This window comes from Taeniopygia guttata, chromosome 22 (assembly GCF_048771995.1).
Source record: "Taeniopygia guttata chromosome 22, bTaeGut7.mat, whole genome shotgun sequence".
NCBI classification, from domain to species: domain Eukaryota; kingdom Metazoa; phylum Chordata; class Aves; order Passeriformes; family Estrildidae; genus Taeniopygia; species Taeniopygia guttata.
In genome coordinates this window covers 2,724,235-2,744,967 of record NC_133047.1, presented here as the reverse complement: position 1 = coordinate 2,744,967, position 20,733 = coordinate 2,724,235, and the positions used below count along the sequence as shown (strand labels likewise).

At 46.4% G+C, this 20,733-nt stretch overlaps 1 protein-coding gene across 2 annotated transcripts in view; it reads right to left on the bottom strand.

Annotated features, from left to right (window-relative positions):
* The window catches only part of DOCK5 (dedicator of cytokinesis 5), a 77,519-nt gene that overhangs the window by 19,166 nt on the left and 37,620 nt on the right, over positions 1 to 20,733 (bottom strand). For both annotated transcript variants that reach the window (XM_030289676.4, XM_030289677.4), the window contains exons 19-41: positions 20,381 to 20,478; positions 19,245 to 19,334; positions 18,781 to 18,881; positions 17,853 to 17,987; positions 17,083 to 17,194; positions 16,737 to 16,807; positions 15,549 to 15,655; positions 14,767 to 14,903; positions 13,998 to 14,093; positions 12,655 to 12,753; positions 10,431 to 10,525; positions 9,826 to 9,904; positions 9,535 to 9,635; positions 8,724 to 8,782; positions 8,098 to 8,252; positions 6,947 to 7,032; positions 6,315 to 6,471; positions 5,194 to 5,234; positions 5,012 to 5,102; positions 3,953 to 4,072; positions 2,816 to 2,905; positions 1,965 to 2,069; positions 458 to 599 (exon numbers count right to left, since the gene is read on the bottom strand). In XM_030289676.4, coding sequence (XP_030145536.4) covers positions 458 to 599; positions 1,965 to 2,069; positions 2,816 to 2,905; positions 3,953 to 4,072; positions 5,012 to 5,102; positions 5,194 to 5,234; positions 6,315 to 6,471; positions 6,947 to 7,032; positions 8,098 to 8,252; positions 8,724 to 8,782; positions 9,535 to 9,635; positions 9,826 to 9,904; positions 10,431 to 10,525; positions 12,655 to 12,753; positions 13,998 to 14,093; positions 14,767 to 14,903; positions 15,549 to 15,655; positions 16,737 to 16,807; positions 17,083 to 17,194; positions 17,853 to 17,987; positions 18,781 to 18,881; positions 19,245 to 19,334; positions 20,381 to 20,478 — 2,367 coding nt within the window. The remainder of the gene's footprint in view (positions 1 to 457; positions 600 to 1,964; positions 2,070 to 2,815; positions 2,906 to 3,952; positions 4,073 to 5,011; positions 5,103 to 5,193; positions 5,235 to 6,314; positions 6,472 to 6,946; positions 7,033 to 8,097; positions 8,253 to 8,723; positions 8,783 to 9,534; positions 9,636 to 9,825; positions 9,905 to 10,430; positions 10,526 to 12,654; positions 12,754 to 13,997; positions 14,094 to 14,766; positions 14,904 to 15,548; positions 15,656 to 16,736; positions 16,808 to 17,082; positions 17,195 to 17,852; positions 17,988 to 18,780; positions 18,882 to 19,244; positions 19,335 to 20,380; positions 20,479 to 20,733) is intronic.

Sequence of the window (20,733 nt, the reverse complement as noted above, 5' to 3'; positions counted from 1 at the left end):
CAGTACAGGCTCTGCACCTAACAACTTTTAGTGACATAATCACTTCACACTTCTTACAAAGGCACTTGCAGGGGAAAAAACACACAAACCCCAGCACTTCATAAATGCTGAAGGACTGCAGGGAAGAAAGGATTACCCTTCACTTCTCATCCTACTTTCACAGCCTGCGCTTCCCATCTGTCACCCAGAAACAGCCAAGTGGGTCCCACCATGGCCAAAGCAGCCAGCACCACCTGAGTGAGAACACAGGAAATCCTCCCTGCAGCCTGTTTCTCACCCTGACAGCCTCAAACAGCCTTTAAATCCACCCTTACAGCTCTGGATACCCTCATTTTCATGCCCAGTGCCTGCCTCCACATCCCCCTGAAGCAAGAACCCCTCACTTCTCACTGCTGCTGTTGTTGTAGGGAACAGGGAGCTCTGGGGCGTGCCAAGCTGCCCCAAACCCAAAAGATACACTGTCTGGGGGAAGCCTTGATCTCCTCTGCTGGAGGGGCTGTGCTGGTCATCTTCTCAGCACTGGGGAACTGGGTCAGCAGCTTCAGGTTAAAATCCTCCCTCCGCTCGTACTCTTTGCCACGGTAGATGAAAACCTTATTCTGTGGGCAGGAGAAGAAAAAGGGAATTAAAACACAACAGAGCAGTGGGACTGAGCTTTCCAAACCTGGTTTATGGGAAAGGTTGATCCCAGCAGGACAGAGAAGGTGAAGGGAGGAACACAGGAATGAGGGCACAGCACATCCTGGGAGCAAGGGGAACCTCAAATTTGTCTAAAAAATCCATTGCTCCAAAAAGAATCATCAACTAGGGTTGGAAAGGAGCTTTTAAAGGCCACCTGCAATGAGCAGGGACACCCTCACACAGGTTTGTCCACACAAACACAGCCCAGAGTCACCGGGCTGCTCACACCTCCCAGCACTCCCAAAACTCCCAGCCTCAGCACAGGAATCTCAGCCAGGAGCTGGTTTTTAGTGCCAGAATAAATGTGCCAGGAAATTCTCAAATACAGGCAGCTGCCTGCTGCCTGCCAGGCCTGGTGTGAGGAATGTCCCTGGCACAGGTGGGAATTTCACCCCATTCCTGACCACCACCACCCACAATGTCCTGGCAGTTCTGTTCTACACACCCACCACCAGACCATGGCCAACCATTTTTCCACCTGGCAGTGGTTTCAGGAAGGGATGGATTCCAAAACCTGGCCTGGAGCTGAAAGCCCTTTGTGCCATCTCCTCACACAGCTCTAACTTAACATTCTCCTCTTTTTTTTAAGCTTGGCATCCACTGAAGACCAGAACTTCAAACAGCTCCAGTCTGAGCAGGTAAAATGGCCCTGAATTTTAAATAACAGGAATATTTTCAGCCTTGCTGACCCTGGATCTGAGTCATTCCTGTCCTCCACACAGATCCAGCAGTGCTCAGCAGCTGTCTTAAATAAGAATCACCTTTACACTTGAATTCTTCTGTGTGGGACAAACTCTACCTGAGAGAGAGTTTGTCCCACACATAATATATCTCATTATATCATTATATATATAACTATATCATTTTATGTATATATCATTATATATGAATAATCCCCGTTCTGAAAATTTGGTTTATTGAGGCTGAAAAGCAATGGGATAATTTCTTCACAGGCCAAACATTTTCTAACAGCAGCAATCACATTTCAGAGGGAGCACAAACACAGAAGGTAAATTCTGCTTAAATCCATAGAAGAATTTAACACTCATCTAAAAAACCTATTGTAACACCCAGACTCCACTCAAGCTGGAACACACAAAATTTCATCTCTAATTTGATTCTTTTTAGACACTGAAATGCTCTGAAACACTCCTGGGATTTAGATCTGTCAGTGCCACTGAAAGGAAAAGGAGTTTGGCACCGAATTTTCTTGGAAGCTCTGCAAAAATTGTGACTTTTAGGGTCTCCAGCAGTGGAGAGGTTGAGTGGGGAAGGATCCTTACCCTCAGGAAAGAGGGAAAACCCTGTCCATAGTACCCAACAGCAAAGTACTCAGGCTGAGGTCTCATGGCCTTCATGATGTTCTCATAGAAAGTAGCTCTTTTTTTCTGGAAAAGAAAACAACACTTTCACTTTGGAATAGTCCAGGACACTGCCAGCTCACATTCCCAGGGACAATTCCTGATCTCTGCCCTCAGAACACACTTCACAACTGCCCTTTGATGCAGTCTCTCATCCTTATCCATTTACTTGATTAAATATTTGCTTTGTCTGGGCCAGAACCAACTTCATTTCCTGGTCTGCAGACATGAGAACAATGCCACAGCTTTAGGATTCCAGAAGGATATTTGAAATCCTTCACTGTGGGAAAACAAATGAAATACAAATACATTCTGAAAGAGAACAGACACAAATGGTGACAAATGTCAGAGAACTGGCAGAAATAAAACTGGGCAGATGATTCTGTTGTGAAAGAACATAAAGACCATCTGGTTCCATCCTTAACCACTAAAAGGCAGAATTCGGAGCCAAGAGGATTCTCTAGCTCTGTGCTCATGCCCAGCACTTTGACCACAGAAATAACAAGGTGATGTGATTTATGGAGCCTGAAAATACACCCTGAATTCATTTGGTTAAGATCAAGAATTCTAAACATCTGCAAATGGTATTATCATGCTAATTAGGAGGTGAAAAGACACTATGAAAATATTTATTCTACTACTAACCTTTACAAAAGCATGGGGTTAAGTTGGTTTGTTTGTCTTTAACATACATTTATCTTAGGCTTATCCTGTTGAACAGTATTAACTGAAGCAGTCAGCAGCCTGCTGGATATGGAGGGAAAAAGCCTTACCAGGAGATTACCAAGTCCCTCGTAGTCAAAGACCTTGTTTTCATACATGTCAGCCAGCTCCTTGCTCAGCTGAATGGCTTTTTCCCACATCTCCAGAGGGTGAGGACAGGCAGGAGGGGGAAGAAGAGCACAAGCAACATGAAAGACTCAGTTAAAAGCCTTCATTAGCACAAATAGGTAAACAAAAACGCAGCTGATTTTAATTCAGGCACTACTTTCATGCTCTGCCAGGTTTCCCTCAGACTCTGCTGTGCATTTTCTTTTTTTTTTTTTTTTTATTTGCAGGGATTATTACAGTCATACAGATCTTGTGATTTGGAGATCTGAGAGTGATTTACAAAGCCAGGTCTCCACTGAGATCCTGACACGAGAAACTGAGGCACTGGGAGGAGGAAGGACAGGTCTGAACAGCAGAGAGAGAAGCCCAGGTGGTCTCCTCCTCCAGCAGCACTGGGACAGGGGTTCCTTGGGTTTGTCTCATCATGGAATCATGGAATTTGGGTGGAAAGGGACCTCAGAGCCCAGTGCCACTCCTGCCATGGGCAGGGACACCTCCCACTGTCCCAGGCTGCTCCAGCCTGGACACTCACAGAGATCCAGGGGCAGCCACAGCTGCTCTGGGAATTCCATCCCAATCCCAAACCCTGACATTCCTCCCCAAGATCCCACCTAAATTTCCCTTATTTCAGCTCAGAGGCATTCAGCCTGGCAGAAGCCTCTCCCCAAGGTGCAGCTCCCAGGTGAGTGCCAGCCAGGGAAGTCTCTCTCCCTGCAAGCCCAGAAACCTGCCAGGAGCCACTCCCAGGGGAAGCAAGGAAGGAAAACTCCTGCCCTGCTCCCATCTACCCAGAACCTTCAACAGCTTCACCTTCCAGACACTCTTTGGCCAACACACAAATAGGATTTAAATATCACCAGATAACACAAAGGCACGTGTTTGTCTGGAGATATTTAAATCCTGATGGCAGCATTGGGATCCCTGTCAAAATCCCAGCCAGGTGTGGAACCACATCTGCTTTTCCCCTTTTAACCAACCCCAGCCTGCCCCAACCACTGAGCCAAGAATTTCCCAGTGATAAAATCCTAAATCCACAGCAAAGTGGGTTTGCCAAGGCAGGGCTTGCTGCAGGATCTCACCTTGCCCCTGTCGAAGAAGGAGATGATCTCCTGGTAGAGCTTCTCCTTGAGCTCCTGCTGGGAGTACACGCAGTAGGAGTCCCTCTGCAGCAGGTGAGGCACACAGGGCTTCTCTGACCACTGGCACAGGGAAAAAGGCAAAGCTGCAACAACTGCCACACTTCCAGATAAATCCTCACAGGGCGACTCAAAACAAATCCCTCACTGAGGCAAAGGAAGTTTGGCAGGGATAAAAACCTGAGACGTTCTCTCCCAGCTCACTGCAGCAGGAGGATGCTAATAACGATTCTTCTTTTGTCATTATTATTAGATTATATCACTTATTTTATATATAACATACAATTATATAGATATATCATATGTGATTATTTATATCTCATAATATCATTATATATATATTGTTAATGTAGGTGAACTCAATGGGAATAAATGATGATGTTTGACTCAGTTTAGAAGGCTGAATGATTTCTTTATTATAACTATGCTAAAATACATTCATATACTATATAAAAGGAGGATACTAAAACTACATACTACTTTTTCTGACTCTAACACAACTCGTGACCCTCTCTGAGAGTCCAACCCCAGGTGGGTTGGATTGGGTTGGATTGGATTGGATTGGGTTGGATTGGGTTGGATTGGGTTGGATTGGATTGGATTGGATTGGGTTAGGTTGGATTTGCCATCAGGCTCAAACAATCCTCACCAGAATCTAATCAAGCACTTATTTTAGGTAAACAATTCTCTAAACACATTCTACATAGGAAAAACAAGGAGCAGAAATATAAATTGTTTTTTCTTTCATTTCTCTCTGTGCACCTCTATGAAAAATCTTGAGAGGGAGAGAAACATGCTTGTCACATATATATATAACTATATCATTTTATGTATATATAATTATATATATCATAATTATAATTATTTTGCTGTGGAATCCCCAAGACTGTGAAACCACTCAATGACCACTGCTACCTAAAAAGTCCCATTAAAAGCAGAAAAATGTGGGTTTGGGTTATTCTGAGGTGGTTTTGCCTCATGCAGTCCCAAACCTGGGGATACCTGGAGCAGCTCAGCGTGCAGCAGCAGGGTGTAGGCAGCCTCTGTGAAGTTCTCACAGTCTGTGTGCAGGTCCCTGAGCTTGTACAGATACCTGAGAAAAGCAAAAGCAATTCCTTGCTGGGAAGGATTCCTGTATCCACGGGAGCTCCAAAGGCTTGGCCAGGCTCCAGGACACGGCCTACCTGATGTAAATGTCCTCTCGCTTCTTCTCCTTGTAAAAATTCTGCCAACAAGAGAAAAAGTCCAACATTGGCAATGTGGAGCAACACAGATTTGCAGAATCATCTCTGGGCAAGTAACCTGAGCAGCAGTTTTAGGAATTTTGGGGCTATTTGCTGTTGTTTTGGCTGCTCAGGTGGATCCATCTCTGGGACCATCCCTTCATAGCAGAGGGGCACCAGCACCTCCAAAAAAGGGACAAATCAGAGAAATCACTTGTCTAAAGTTAGACAGGCTCTTTGCAGGGGAACAGGGATCCCGGTCTCTGCCTGTGTCCCAGGGTTCCAGATTGGGAGGATCAGCCAAGGACCTGATTTTGGACTGTCCATCTTTCTGTGATTGTAGCTCCAGAGCCTGACTCGAGCACATCATTAACCAAAATGGCATGAGGAATTCAGTAAAATCCTCCCCTAGATCAAAAATTATTCCAAGGAGGTCTAGAAAAGCCCAGGGGAGGTGTCCAAAGCCCAGGGGAGGTGTCCCCAGTCCGGGGAAGAGTCTCCACCCTGGGGAGGTGTCCCCAGCCCGGGAACGTGTCCCCCGCCCAAGGGAAGGGTCCCCAGCCCCGGGGATGTGTCCCCAGCCCACGGGAAGGGTCCCCAGCCTAAGGAAAGGGTCCCCAGCCCCGGGGATGTGTCCCCAGCCCAAGGGAAGGGTCCCCAGCCCAAGGGAAGGGTCCCCAGCCCAAGGGAAGGGTCCCCAGCCCAAGGGAAGGGTCCCCAGCCCAAGGGACGTGTCCCCAGCCCGAGGGAAGGGTCCCCAGCCCGAGGAGAGGGTCCCCAGCCCCGGGACGTGTCCCCAGCCCAAGGGAAGGGTCCCCAGGCCAAGGGAAGGGTCCCCAGCCCAAGGGAAGGGTCCCCAGCCCCGGGACGTGTCCCCAGCCCCGGGACGTGTCCCCAGCCCAAGGGAGGTGTCCCCAGCCCAAGGAGAGGATCCCCAGCCCCAGGGAAGGGTCCCCAGCCCGAGGGAAGGGTCCCCAGCCCCGGGACGTGTCCCCAGCCCAAGGGAGGTGTCCCCAGCCCAAGGAGAGGATCCCCAGCCCAAGGGAAGGGTCCCCAGCCCCAGGACATGTCCCCAGCCGTACCAGCACGTTGACGGTGCAGCTCATGCGGTTCTCCTTGCTCTCATCATGCATGATGGTCCTGTAGTCCAGCAGGTTCTCCAGGAGGCTGCTGACCAGCAGGGCAAACACCTCTCCCGGGGCTGACAGGTACTTGTGCTTCCTGCAGTGCTCCAGCAGCCTGCAGGGACACGGGCAGCGCTCAGCTCTGCCTCCCAGCACTGCCAAATGGCATTTCCCCGGGAATTACCCAAAATCTTCAGCGTTTCCCTGGATGGACACTCCCTGCTGGACACACACACCTGAGACTGCCAACTCAGGCAGGGCAGGACAGCACTTGCTGGTCAAAAAAAATTGAGTTTTTGCTGCTAAAAGCTCCAATTTAGCCTGTTCTTCCACTTGCAGCCCCCTCCCAAAGTTTGGCAGCCGACTCTGAATTCCATCTCCAGTTTAGGGCAGTTGAAAGTGCAAATAAACCTCTCATTTTTGGGCAATCAGCCTCAGAACACCTGCACAGCACTAAGATCACTGCAGCTGCTCCACCTTCCTGCTCACTGGAATAATTAATGAATTAGGGCTTCTTTGCATTAGAAAAGCAGCCCAATAAAGTGTGGAAAATATATAAAAAGAGCCTCCAGGTGCTTTTAAAAACTCACAGTTTCTCCAGCAGGATCTTGTACTGCTCATCCCCTCGGCCCCCCTCCACCTCCTGGTCCAGCCTGGTGATCAGCTCGTTTTCAAACTGGAAAGGCACAAAAATCCCAGTCAAACCATGGAGCAGCTCTCAGGAGCAGGGGCTGGCACAGGAACAGCCTGGGGGGCTCCTGAGCCTCCCCACAGGCCAAGGCCAGGCTGCTCTCAGTGCTGAGGCAGAATAAAAGGAGGAAAAAATCCAAAATATAAGATTGGAGCAAGGAAATGCAAGTCCTCCCTCTCCCACCCCACACAGCAGTGCTCTGCGACCAAAAAATCCGAATATTTGACTGCCCAGCAGATTTCTGCAGGCACTTACAGCCCAAAGTCTGTGGGGGATTTTATGTTGTTATTGTAAAGGTGAATAAACAGCTAAAATTGTATTTTAGACCCTCTGAGGTCCCCAAACTGCTTCCCAGTTTAGAGGTGAACATCGACACCTCTGCAAATGCAAGGAAGGGCTTTCATTTGCAGAGGTGTCAGTGCTCACCTCTTAACTGGGAAGCAGTTAAAAAAAAGGGGAAAAAAAGGGAAAAAGGGGAAAAAAGGATTGTCAAAGTCATGGAAAGGCTCAGGCAGGACAGAACTGGCAAGTCCTGAACCCTACAAACCAGAGGGGCTTGCCAAGGGGTTTGGCACAATTTTGGGTGGGAATTTTTTTGTTTTGTTCAAGTATTCTATTTTTATTTTGCCCAATGGAGAATATGGAACATTTGTAGTGAAGATACCAGTATTGTGTGTGTATATTGCAAATACATGTATTACAGTGCATTTATATATATATATATATATATATATATATATATATATATATATAATTATTGTAATATATATATTATTTTAAATATATTGTATTTATATATTTATATATTTATAGTTAACTATATTAAATATTTTATTATATACTATTTTAATATATATATTATTTAAAATAGATATTATTTTATAGTCATACATAATGAATATACAATCACATTCTGTATAATACTGTACATATTATACACTAAAATATTGTCTTTTTGCATATTGTATATCTATATTTCATATTATATTGTATTTAATATCTATATATATTGCATTATTGTATATATTAGTTATATAGGGCATCCCTTACCATGTGGAAGTTCCCGTTCCCACTGAAGTTGAACTCACACTGCATCATGTCAAAAAAAATGGGAATTGTTGCTTTCCTCAGCTCGGGCTCTGGGACCAGGGTCACCTCCAGGATTGGCCCCACCATTGCTGGGATGAATTTTATTTTGTGGGGACCTGCAAGAAACTGAAAGTCAAATCCATCCAGTGGCAGGGTTTGGATTTCCCAACGTTAAAGCACATTATTCACACAACAAACACTCTGCTCAGAATGTGGATTTTATGTGGATGTTACTTGAGGGAGAATTAACAGGTTACAGCTCCAAAATTCAGGAATAGCCCAAGGAAATAACTAAGCTGAATTATAAAGCACACAAAAAAAAAAGCTCTCTGAAAAATCCCACTCACCCTTTACATAGCAGAACATCCTTTAGAGGGAATCTAAGAAATTATCTTAGCAGCTGATGTGAGGAGAAAATCAGCTTTTCCAAGTTATTCACAGGAAAATGGAGGTTTTTGTGTGCTGAAACAGCTGAAGTTTAAGTGCATTTCCCCACATTAAACACGTGCAGCTTTTATAAGGAAATAAAAGGATTTGAAAGCCAGCTTGAGAGCTGGAATAAAGGTAATTCTTTCGCTGGAACTCACCCAGGTTATACCACATATCCCTGATTTTGAAGCCAATTTCTTTCCTCATGTCCCCATACCTGGAAACAGAATTAAAAGAAGAGATGAGAAAGGCCCAAGCACTGAAATGATCCTTGGAATGCTGCTGGAGAAGTGAATGGCAAAGCCACAAGTGGCCATGGCTCACTCTGAGAGGGCACTGCAGATTGCTGAGAGCAGAATTTCCTGGAAATTCAGATTTCCTGAAAGCTGCAGCCCTCCTGCTTCCTCCAATCAATTCCACCCCACCTTTGGTTGGGTTTGGGTTTTTTTTTTTCCTAAAGCTTTAATCTCTGACATCAAGGCAATGCAAAAAGATTTCATTATCAGTCTTCTTCAAGCCACTTCTGCAGAAAAAAGGGGACAAATCATAACAAAAGTCTGTGTCAAGATGCTCAGAGGCACCCAGCTCCAAGGAAATCAAGATGCAAAAGCTGCTCAGTGACTAAAAATTGCTGGTTTGGAGCTATGAATGGCACTGAAAAGAAGAAAAAATAAAAGGTGGGGGATTAAAAGCTGGAGAGCTTTTAGGATTCCTCTGACCTACCTTCCACAAAGGCTGAGGAATTGCAAAAGGGAATTTTGGGAATCATGACAACCTTTCCATTACAGACCTCTCCGTGGAGAGACTCCTGGCGAGGTGTTCAAGATCTGCCTGCCCAAACTTCCAGCAACCCTAATTTACAGCCCTGACTTCTTGTCCTGCTCACCCCCTCATCACAGTGCCTTAATCAGCATTTCCACCCCGGGGCTGTGTGAGAGTGCAAAAAAAGGGCCTGAAATGGGAACTCACTTCTTGATGATTTTGTTGCGTTTGGCCTGGGAGAAGGTCTCCAGTTGGAGGGACTCGTGAGTGAGGAAGGCCACGGCCAAATGGAAATAATTATTCCAGAGCTGGGGGAGAGAGAGGAGATTAAAATGGGAGGATAACAAAGGAAAAGCAACAACGGGCACAAAAAAAGCTGCCCAGAGCTCCCTCCATGAGGAGGGGAACCACAGTGAGCCACAGCCTGCTACCAGTGGGATTTAGCTCTTCTAGCAGGTCTGGGATCCATAAGAAAATCCAGAAAAACAGGACAATCACCTGGAGTTCAAAATTAGCTTGATCCAGGAAGAAGCGGTTGAGGACGGAGGTGAATTGGTTCACTGCCCGGAGGAAAACCCTAAAGAGATAAAAAACATTAAATAAAGGTGATTCTGTGAGCAAAATCAGTGACATTGCAGCTCTGGGTTTACAGCTCCCATGTGCAAGCTCAGGAGACAGCAAGAGATGCTCCCAAAAAAGGCTGGAATTCTTTAAATCAGGGAATATTCAGGCAAAGTTAACCCTTGGTTTAACAGCCTCAAGTTGCATCGGGGAGGCTCAGGTTAGATATTGGGGAAAATTTCCTCTCTGCAAGAGGGGTTAAACATTGTCCACTTCTGGCTTTAGGTTTTCCATGTGTATCCCCCAGAAGTGAGACAAAAAAAAACTTATTTGGATTAAGTTATAAAAAAGACCCCAGGGTTCAATTATATTCTAGGCAGGACAGAGATTTCCAGTCCCAGCAGTGGAACTAAAACTGGCTGAAATCTGATTTAAACCAACCTGAAGCAGCTGAAGAAAAGAAACTGCCTTGTGTGAGTGGCCCTCCTGGCAGGTCCACAGAGGCTCCAAAGCCAGACTTAACCCAGATTTAAACCCTGTACCTGCTCTGCATCATGTTCATCACCATCCAGTCAGCTGCATAGACGTTTTTCCCAATCAAATCCTTGAACATAATGAATGTTTCCATCAGGAAATCCTGTTGGAAAAAGAAAAGCCCATCAGGTTGCACGTGGTGAGTTTGTGTCCATGGAATTACAGGGAGATGATGCTGTGAGCTGGGGAAATGCAGATTTTTGGGATTGCAGTGATTAATCAGTGCCCTGCCCTGCCTAAGAGGAGTCTCTCATTCTGTTGGTACAGCCCAATAATGAAATTATTCCTGACATCTCATCCATCCACTTGCACAAGGAGAAATAATTGCCCAGAATGTTGGTCTGCTTAATGATATCTGTCTTTGCTGTTTTGCATTAAGCTGTGGAGAAGCTGGATTAGAGAGCAAAACCAATATTGCAAGGCTTGTTCCCAAATCTCTGAGTGCTGACAGTGCAACAGATCTAAATGATCTAGAAAGTCTGAAATGACAATGTACTTTCACTCACTAATGTGGGTTAAATCTTTCCTGGTCCAGTTTAAGGCAGTTAAAGAGAGGCAGTGAATATAACATCAAAGATGTGATTTAGATGTGATTCTACATTATTGTAGAAAAGACACTTTTTTTTCCACATACACCCTCCAAATGTGACTTCAAACTTGGAAAAAAAACAAGGTTGAATTGCAGAATGAGAGGGAAAAAAAAGGAAAACTAACAGAGATGAGCAAAAGAAGGGAATATCAGGAATATTGATCTCCTCCTTGTGGTCTCTGCAGATACAAAAGCCACTCTGAGCTCTTAAATCAATTCTATTCTCTGCAGCAGCACATTAATATTCAAATATGAGAGGGACACAAAGAAGGTCACAGGAGGAACCATCCCCTTGAAATGATCACCAGCAAAAAAATCTGTTGAGCTGAACAGTTTGGGCTGAAGAATTGGCAAGATATTGATGGAGGAATGAAGCACTTGGTGCTGCCTCAGTAAAAATCCTTTTGGCATTGTTAAATCAGAGCCTGAGGAGAGGGTTGGACTTGACACGGACACTTTGAAGATATGAATTAACTCCTAAAAGTGCTAAACTCACCAGGGAATGATGCCAAGGCAGCACAAACAACCCCAAAAAAGAACATCAGAAATAAAAGGAGTTTTAAAAACAAAACTTTCTGTTGGTATTAACAACCACCACACCACTACAAAGGCAGGTTTGCTCCTGATTTAAAGGTGTATAAAAATCAGATTAGAAATTATTATTTTCTATAATCATCCTGAAAATCTTCTCACTGGATGAACACTTCCAGAAATCCTGAATCCGCCTGATTTTGGCTTTTTTTAATCTTCCTTCCTTCCTGCCCAACAAATCATTTGGGTAAGATAAAACCAGTCCTAAACCCACATGAAGTGTGAGTGAACTGTAGATGGCTCTGTTGCTCCATGCTGGCTCAAGAGCTGATTTTAAAAGCAAGTGATTGTCTGTGAAATTCTGTATTTCCAACTGCACAGGGGAAAAAAGGGATCACCTTGGCTCCCCAAACTGAATTCCAAAGCTTCTGGTGGGTTTTGGTACAGGAAGAACACACCTCCAGGCCCTTCCCCAGCTGGTATTTCAATAAACAGCCACTTCCCAATTGTAAAATAAGAATACAGGGACAAAAAATCTCCAACAGTTCTTGTGTTGTGCGCCAGTCTTGCTAAAATAAAAGTTTAGGCCATTTTGGGGAGTTTGGCGTAAAATCTGCTGATTTTAAGCAGAAAAACCCCTCAGAAATGTAATATTTCACCTTGTTTCACACCCCAAGTTTTTGGGGGAATGCAAATTTTTAACATTTTGAGAACTTTCTGCACTAAAGCAAGATTCTAGCATTTAATTAAACTTCAGAGGAGGGGAAAGAATTAGATAAAGAGAACAGGGGCACAAAGTGAGCGCCAGATAAAGGGAAATGTTTTTATTTTCCATCTTCATTCCCTCTTCTGGCTCCTGACTCAAATCAAACATTTTCTTACCCATAAAAAAATGTTTTTCCTCAATGCCACAAATGCTGCTCTTGGGCTCTGCTGAGTCAGCAATCCTCCCGATGCCCAGCAAGGGTGACAGGAATAAATTCCCAAAAACTGCGGCCCCAGGAGCCACTGCTGAGGGTTTGGTCACCCCAAAATCAGCCCAGAAATGACCCTGCAGAGCAGAGAGGTGACGCTGGGTGGGCTGAGGTCATTCCCCAGCCAGGCTGACTTACAATGATGTCCTGCCTGGTTTTGAAGGTGTTGATGTAATGGCTGTAGTGGAAATCATCCATCTGCCTCAGGATGGCTGTCATGCAGGCCACAAAAATACCCTGGAATGGGAAAACCACAAAATACTGGGTTATTTTCCTGGCTTAAGCACTGGAGCTTCTAAGTCTGGCACATCAGTGTGACCTGGTCAAGTATCACTGATCAGAATATCCTTATCTGTTTCCTAACATCAACCTGGTCCTCTAAACCACTCAAGAATTCCTAAAATTCAAGCTTGAAATCTGGATAGTGCTTTCTTTCCCCCCCTGGATCACGAAAGAAACACAGAATTTTGTTTTTTATATATTGATCCACTCCATCAGATACTAAAAGTCTTTTCCAAGCTGACTCAGATTTTCAGATTTAGCAGGGCCAGCTGCGATTCTCATGGGTAGCACATTAACGTGACCCCAGACTTATCAAAAATCAGGTAAATCCCCAGCTCCTGGCTTTCCCATCCTGCTGTAGATGAGCTCCAGGGTAAATTTTAACACCCCAGCACCCCTCAGCTGCCACACAGAAATGCCCCTGAATGGTCTCATCCCCCAGCATTTCATCCTGTTGAGCCCAGGTGACAAAGTGCAGCAAAGATCCTGTGTCAGGCACTCTGCTGACACAGAATTCTGTGCACAGGGGCCAAAAGGAAATGACTCAGTGACTCAGCTCTGACTGGAGAGGGATAACCTGAATCCTAATCCTCAGAAAAACACCAGGAGCCGTGGCTGGGTGGCACAGAAGCCCTGCAGGGCAAGGAGAGATGAGTTCATCAGGCACTGCTGCCCACTGAGAGCTCCCAGGGTATGAACCCCTCTGTCAGACTGCTGGGGAGGCAGGGAAGGGCTTCCAGGGCATGAATCCTTCTGTCACAGCTGCTGGGGAGGCAGGGAAGGGTTCCCAGGGTATGAACCCCTCTGTTAAAGCTGCTGGGGAGGCAGGGAAGGGTTCCCAGGGTATGAACCCCTCTGTCACAGCTGCTGGGAGGCAGGGAAGGGTTCCCAGGGTATGAACCCCACTGTTAAAGCTGCTGGGGAGGTAGGGAAGGGTTCCTAGGGGAGTGAACCCCTCTGTCAGAGCTGCTGGGGAGGCAGGGAAGGGTTCCCAGGGTATGAACCCCTCTGTCAGAGCTGTGGGGCGGTAGGGAAGGGTTCCCAGGGGAATGAACCCCTCTGTCAGAGCTGCTGGGAAGGCAGGGAAGGGCTCCCAGGGGAATGAACCCCACTGTTAAAGCTGCTGGGAAGGCAGGGAAGGGCTCCCAGGGTATGAACCCCTCTGTCAGAGCTGTGGGGAGGCAGGGAAGGGCTCTCACGATGTGCGGGGACTGGCGGCTCATCCCGATCACGGTGCGGTTGACCCGGCGCAGCAGCCGCTCCATCATCAGCTGGATGTGCAGAGCAGTGGCACCCTGGGGACAGCCAGCAAGGGACATTGGAGACCATTCCTCAGGCACAGCCTTCCTGCACAGCTCCCTGTGTGGGAGGACTGCCCTGGCCGTGTTCAATTGCCATTAGGGGAGGAAGAAGAAGGAGATTTAAGCACACGAGCGATCAATTCAAACACTCTGGGATTCACTTGGTGGAGAATTCCCTCAATGGATCTGTCCCAGGTTCATCAGCTCATCCTGAGGCTTCCACATCTTTTCTCTGAGCAGTTCAAACCACTCTGTTCACAGCCACTCAGAACAATTCCCACGGCCAGAGTGGGAAGTGCATTTTTCTGCCTGAACAGTGATTGTTGTCCCTATTCCATAATAGAAAGAACGAGCAACCCCCTCATTTTTATACCATATAATACTTCTTTGACTTGCTCCAAATTACTGAACAAGCCACCAAAGCAGCTGAGATGATATTTTGGTCCCTGGAAAGGGAAGTAACTGCTTCTAGTAGTGATAACAACTAATTCAACCTCTCCTGACTCCTTTTCTGACAGAGCTCCTACAAAGACCTGCACAGCAAGGCATCATAATTTCTATAAATATCACAATTCTGGCTCATTAAAGCATAAGCTGAGGATGTTTCTTTCCTGTAACTTCTCAAAAGAACTGAGCTGAACTGGCAGCCCTGAGAGCTCGTGCTCACCACATCTTTGCGGTCCAGGACCTCCAGGACACTGCTCAGGAGCTGGGAGCTGGCCTCGTGGTCGGGCTTGCTGGAGTTGTCATCCAGCTGCCCACTCAGCTGATCGATGAGCAGGGGCAGGAGGGCATCTCTGCACTCTGCAAAGTGACACAGGGACAGAGCAGAGCCTCAGCATGCCCTGGCTGTGGGCACCTCCCAGCAGTGTCCTGCTCCCGATTCCACCTGGGACACCACAACTTCCTTACAGCCACTGGAGTTACAACAAACGGACTGGAGAGAGTCATAAATGATCTGTAATTTGAATAATGGAATCCCAGAATGGGTTGGGTTGAAGGGACCAAAAAGATCATCTCATCCCAGCCCTGCCATGGCAGGGACAGCTCCCACTGTCCCAGGCTGCTCCAGCCTGGGCTCGGGCACTGCCAGGGATCCAGGGACAGCCACAGCTCACTGGGAATTCCATCCCAGTCCCTCAGCACCCTCACAGGGAGGAATTCCTTCCCAATATCCCATCTAACCCTGCCCTTTCATTCACTAATTCTGTATATTCCACCAAACAGCACACTCAGCTTCTCCCTCCTTCTACATCACCTCCCTGGATCAGGATCCCACACAGTGGGCATTGTATAAAGACTGAACAGCAAAAAAACTCAGTTCTTCCATGGCAAGGAATGCTTCCAGAGTTGGATTTAACGGTGGATTGCCCCTGATGACTGCAGGGGAAGGGTTTTGAAGGGTGGGTGGCCCCTGACAGAACCCAGAGCCTTCCAAGTGCCACTCACCAGCCTGCTTGAACAGGTCACTCTCCACGATCTTGGTCAGGCAGTTCAGCTTCTGCCGGACCAGCTGGTTGTCAGGGATGCTCTGGATGAACTTGCTGAAGAGGACACTGTGTGCAGCACAGAGGGAGCAGAGGGTCAGCATTCCCAGCCCGCCATCCCACACACACACTGCCCTGCACCGGGCCACACCAGAAGTGGCAGCTGTGTTTCTTGGGGGTCTGTGGCACAGGAACTCTTAATTTCTAACTGTGCCACAAACTCTTAATTTCTAACTGTGCCACAAACTCTTAATTTCTAACTGTGTCACAGGCTTGGAGGCCTCACAAGGCCCAGATCTGAGGCCTAGACTGGAGTAGCTCAAATCTCATTCTAGACATAAATCAAACCCTCTCTCTCTCAGAAATGCTGCAACACCCTCCAGTGCCACACAGGTAAATCCCACTGGCTGTTACAGCCAGGCAAAGCAAGAGTTTGGAAAGATTCATTTGAACCAGCTCAGCAGCCTGATGGTGAAATTTGGAACACCCACAGCAGCAAAGGCTCAGCCTCCTTCCAGATTCCCCTTTCATCTCCAACCCCAGATTCCCTTAATTCAATTCCAGGGACATTTGCTGCCTGTCTGCTGCTGCCCAGCAAATCACTTGTGTCAGGACAAGGAGGCAGGGCTGGGCAAAGCTCTGAGCACCAGGAATCCACAGGGCTGAGAATTTCCTGGATAAAAACAACTTTTGGGTTCCCAGCCAAGGCTTGGCCTTTGCCACGCTTTTCAAGAGCATTCACCAAGAACTGGTGGAAGCTTGCATGAGGTTTCAACACTACACCGCCCTCAGATTTTGCTTTTCAGTAAAATCTCAAGGTGCCTGTTAGGATCCCAGAATCCTGGGATGATTTGGGTAGCAAGGGACACTAAAATCACCCAGCTCCACCCTGCCATGGGCAGGGACACCTCTCACTGCCCCAGGTGGCTCCAAGCCCATCCAGCCTGGGCTTGGGCACTCCCAGAATGAAAAACTGGGATGGAGAAAATCCTTGGAACTCCACTGACATCCTTTAAAGCCCTTCCTTGAGTCCATGCACAGGATCTGCACCATCAGATCGTAACCAGAGTGGCTGTTTTTAGCCAAGTTTCCAAAACTCTTCCCACCAGATCAGATGGGTTTAGAGGACAAACAAACTTAATACAGTTACCTGAGCTCAACGGGGTCAAATACTAGCTTGACATCATTTATGATGCTGGGCAAATATTTTAAAGCTGCCCCCTGAAAGAAGAAAGAAACCAAGGACATGAAACACGTGGGAAATCCAGTTTTTGTCAGAAGCAAATATAAGGACAACTGCAGAGAACTGGTTTAAAATCAAATTTATGCATCCAAAGAGCCTCCAGCCACTCCAGATCTGCAGTGCAGAGTGGGAAAAGTGCAGGAGAAGTGATTCATGGATAATTCTCTCCTTCCTTTTTCTGCCCCAGCTCCTTCCCAGTTGCACCAGTTGATCTAATTAAAGATTTTTACTTTTCCCTGGAAATGATGCTCACCTTGATCTTGACAGCCTCCTCCAGGGGCCGGTCCATGAGGACATTGAAGGAGAGGAACAGTTGGCGAATTGCATCATTGAATTCATTCCCATCCTCACTCTTCCCATAAACACTGCAAAGAGCAGGGCCAGTTACACATGGAAATCCAGCAGCTGAAACAGGATTTCACCCCGTGGAACAACATCTTAATGCCATCTCCTTCCACAAAGACATAGGGGTAAAAATGGGATTGGACATTTTGCAGGGAAAACTGCACTTTTCAGGCTGCCACTGCAGCAAATTCTGCTTGGGTTCCAAGTATTAAACAGCAAAAAAAATCCAGAATGGAGATGAATAAAGGGTTTTAAACCCACACTGTGAATCTCTGGAAGGATGTTTTTGAAGCTGCAATTAAACTACTTTGACTGGAGAAATGTGTCATCTCCCACCTCACCTAATGATTGACGTATCTATGAGTTTCTTAAAGTTTCTGAAAATGAGGAGGAAATTCTATGTTTTACTTTATAAAATAAATACTGGGTTCCTTTTCAGTCTACCATGTGCTGCTTATTGCATGTTAGGGGGGACTAAAAGGTTTTTCTCCCTTCTAATCTAGTACTTGAATTTTTGCTCAACTCATTTGTTCCAGCCACAAACAAAGGGCAGAAAGATCCTCTTAATCAGTCAGTGATGGAGGATTTGGTGAGGAATATCTGCTTTAGTGGTATTTACTGGAAGGAACCCCAGTGGGTTTCCCAGGGGAGGCGCAGGGATGGAAGGGCTGAACCCACCTCAGGTACAAGACCCGTGACTGCACGATGAACCTGAACAGGTATTTCAGGGCCTTCAGGGCTGCAAAGAGCAGCTCTGTCTTGCTGGAGTCCTCAGCATTCCCCACGTAGCAGTTCAGGACTTTGGTGAGTTTCCTTTGGAAATAAAAAACAAAAAGGGGAAGCGATACAGGCACGGTTCAGCTGCTGTGCCCCAGAGAAGAACTGCAGGCACAAAACCACCACAGGGCTCCTCCTCACTGCTCATTTCCTTCCCAAACTTGGGCTAAAAAGTCACAGATTCCACCCTCTTACTCTGCTTTTCTTTTACCCTGAAAGGACCTGTCCAGGAAGATGCAAACCCCACTCCCAGGGGAAGGGACCGAGGATTTCTCCCTGTGTCAGAATTCCCATGTGTGGAGCAGGAGGAGAAAAGCCACTTCCACCACTTCCCACGTGGAAGCAGTGACTGTGTGGATGGGCAGGAGAAGAGGATTTCAAACTGTGTTTCCTCCTTTAGGTTGGCAGCCAATTGATGCAGATCAATAAAAATTAACAGGAGATTTTTAGAGAGCAAAAGCAGTTTGGTTTCTGGTTTTGCCCTCAGTTTGAACTTCTCACTTCTGTCACCACAAGGGTGATGACTTTTGGCTACGGGGTGCTTGATCAAAGGGCTGAAAAGCCAAGATCCATGATAGAAATGTCTTTCCTGTCTGCTTTGACAGAAAAAACCCTCACAACAGAATTTTTTAGAGGGTAAAAAGAGCACTAAGAAGGATTCTTTTTCTCCTGAATGCAGAGAAGGGATGGAACTCTGCTCTCTGCTGCCTTTATCACATTAACATCATCAAAAATGACCTCATCAAATACATCACCAGGAGCTGATCTCATCCCCAAAGCCCTCAGTGACACTGCTGGGTGGCACCCGAGCTTTGGGACCAATACTCACACATAGGCCAGGGTTGCACTGAAGTGTTTGTAAATATAAGTCTCAAGCACAGTGTTGAAATGCTGGAACTTGATGTCTCCAATCAAAGAAATAATAAATACCTGCCAAAAAATCCAGAAGGAAACGGATCCACAGAGATGCACACTAACTTGAATAGAACAGTCCTTAATTCCATTTATTTTGCTGGGTTATAATTTTTGTTTTATCAACAGCATCAATGCTACAGAGAGTGTTATTCATGTTATAACAGTCACTAAATACTGTGTGTGTGCAATTTATTACTCTTTTAGCTGTGGGTACTAAAACCTGATGTACATTTCAATCCTGGCTCCTGAAAAAGCCTCAAGAAGTGTTTAAATATCATTTATTTCTAGAGTAAAATACCAACTGCTCATTGGAATCACCAGGAACAGACTGGAAATGTGGCTGAAAACAAACTCTGCAGCCACAGAAGGGTCACTCACCAGCGCATCAAACACCAGGAAATCATAGGTTTCATTTTCTGACATTTCCATCATGATGTTGAAAAGTGCATCGAGGGTGTCTGGCAAAAACTAGAGGGGAAAAGGAACAGTAAAAAGGTGGGGAAAGGCAACTGCTTCTGGCATCCTGCACAGGAGCATGAGCTGGATTATTCCTGCCCTTCCAGCCTGGCTGAACTGTAAAACCTGTCCATGAAAAAACATCTAAAAAGGGATCTCAGCCCTGTGTTCATGCACGTGATTGTCATGATCATCTCTATAGTAAGGAAGATCTTTTCTTCTCAGCTCTAAAAGGCTCCACTTTGCTGTTCTATTGCCTTTTCATCCCACAGGATAAAAATCCCGTCTCTGGATTTTTATTATTTTTATTTTTATTTATTATTTATCCTGTGATTTATTATCACAGGATAAAAATCTCTGACCTCTCCAGGGCAGCGCGCCCTGTCCCGAGGCAGGACACGGCACTCAGCCTGTCTGCAGTGACACAGTGACACAGTGACACATCAACCCTGTGTTCAGCTGCTCCACAAACCCATCACCTCGCAAAATCCCAGCACAGGTAAGATCCTTCCTCCTGAATCCTTCAGCACACTATTTGCTGTGGGAATTCCCCCCATATCACATCCACTCCCCATCTCCTGTTCCGTGAGATCTCTGGGCTGTCTCTGCTCCCAGATTCACAGCAAGGCCTTCCTCATTCACAGAGGAGTTGAAAATGAAATGTTAGGCTTTGGATGTGTCTCTTATTTCATAAGGATAAAGGGGAAAATAAAGTCAACACTCTCTCCCTGATCCCTGTAATATTCAACTTCTGTAATTCTGGTAAATTCCCCTAATGAGAGGTGGAGGACAGGTTCCCAGAGAAGCTGTAGCTACCCCATCCCTGGTGCCCAAGTGTCCAAGCCCAGGCTGGAGCGAGCTGGAACGGTGGAAGGTGACCCTGCCCATGGCAGGGGATGGAAAAATCTGATTTTCAGGTCCCTTCCAAGCCAAACCATCCCATGATTTGATGATTTCCCATTCCTCAGCACTCAGACCTGCCCTCCCAGCCTCCTCAGACATTTTTTGGGTCCAACACCAGGCTGACACACCAAGGAGGCTCAGATCCCTGGGAATACCTTCACAATTTCTCCTCCCTCCACCTCCATGAGCTTCCTGAGGTTGTGGGCGATGTTGTGGGCGTTGGAGCGCCAGTTCAGCAAACCCAGCAGGTCAACTGCAAGGACACAAAGCAGCCATCAGCAATTCCAGCTGCAGAGCAGCCCACAGCAAGGCTGGGGGATATTTTTAGTCAGTGCACAAAGAACAGTCACCCTGAGGTACAGAACGTTACCTTGAGGTGCTTCTTTTGTCTTGGCAAAACAGCAAAGCTCTGCTATAAATGGAAACCTGGCTGCCATCCGATAACACATCTGAGACCATTCTGCAGGTTTTTTTAAGAGCAGGGATCTCAAGCCAGGAATTTCATTGA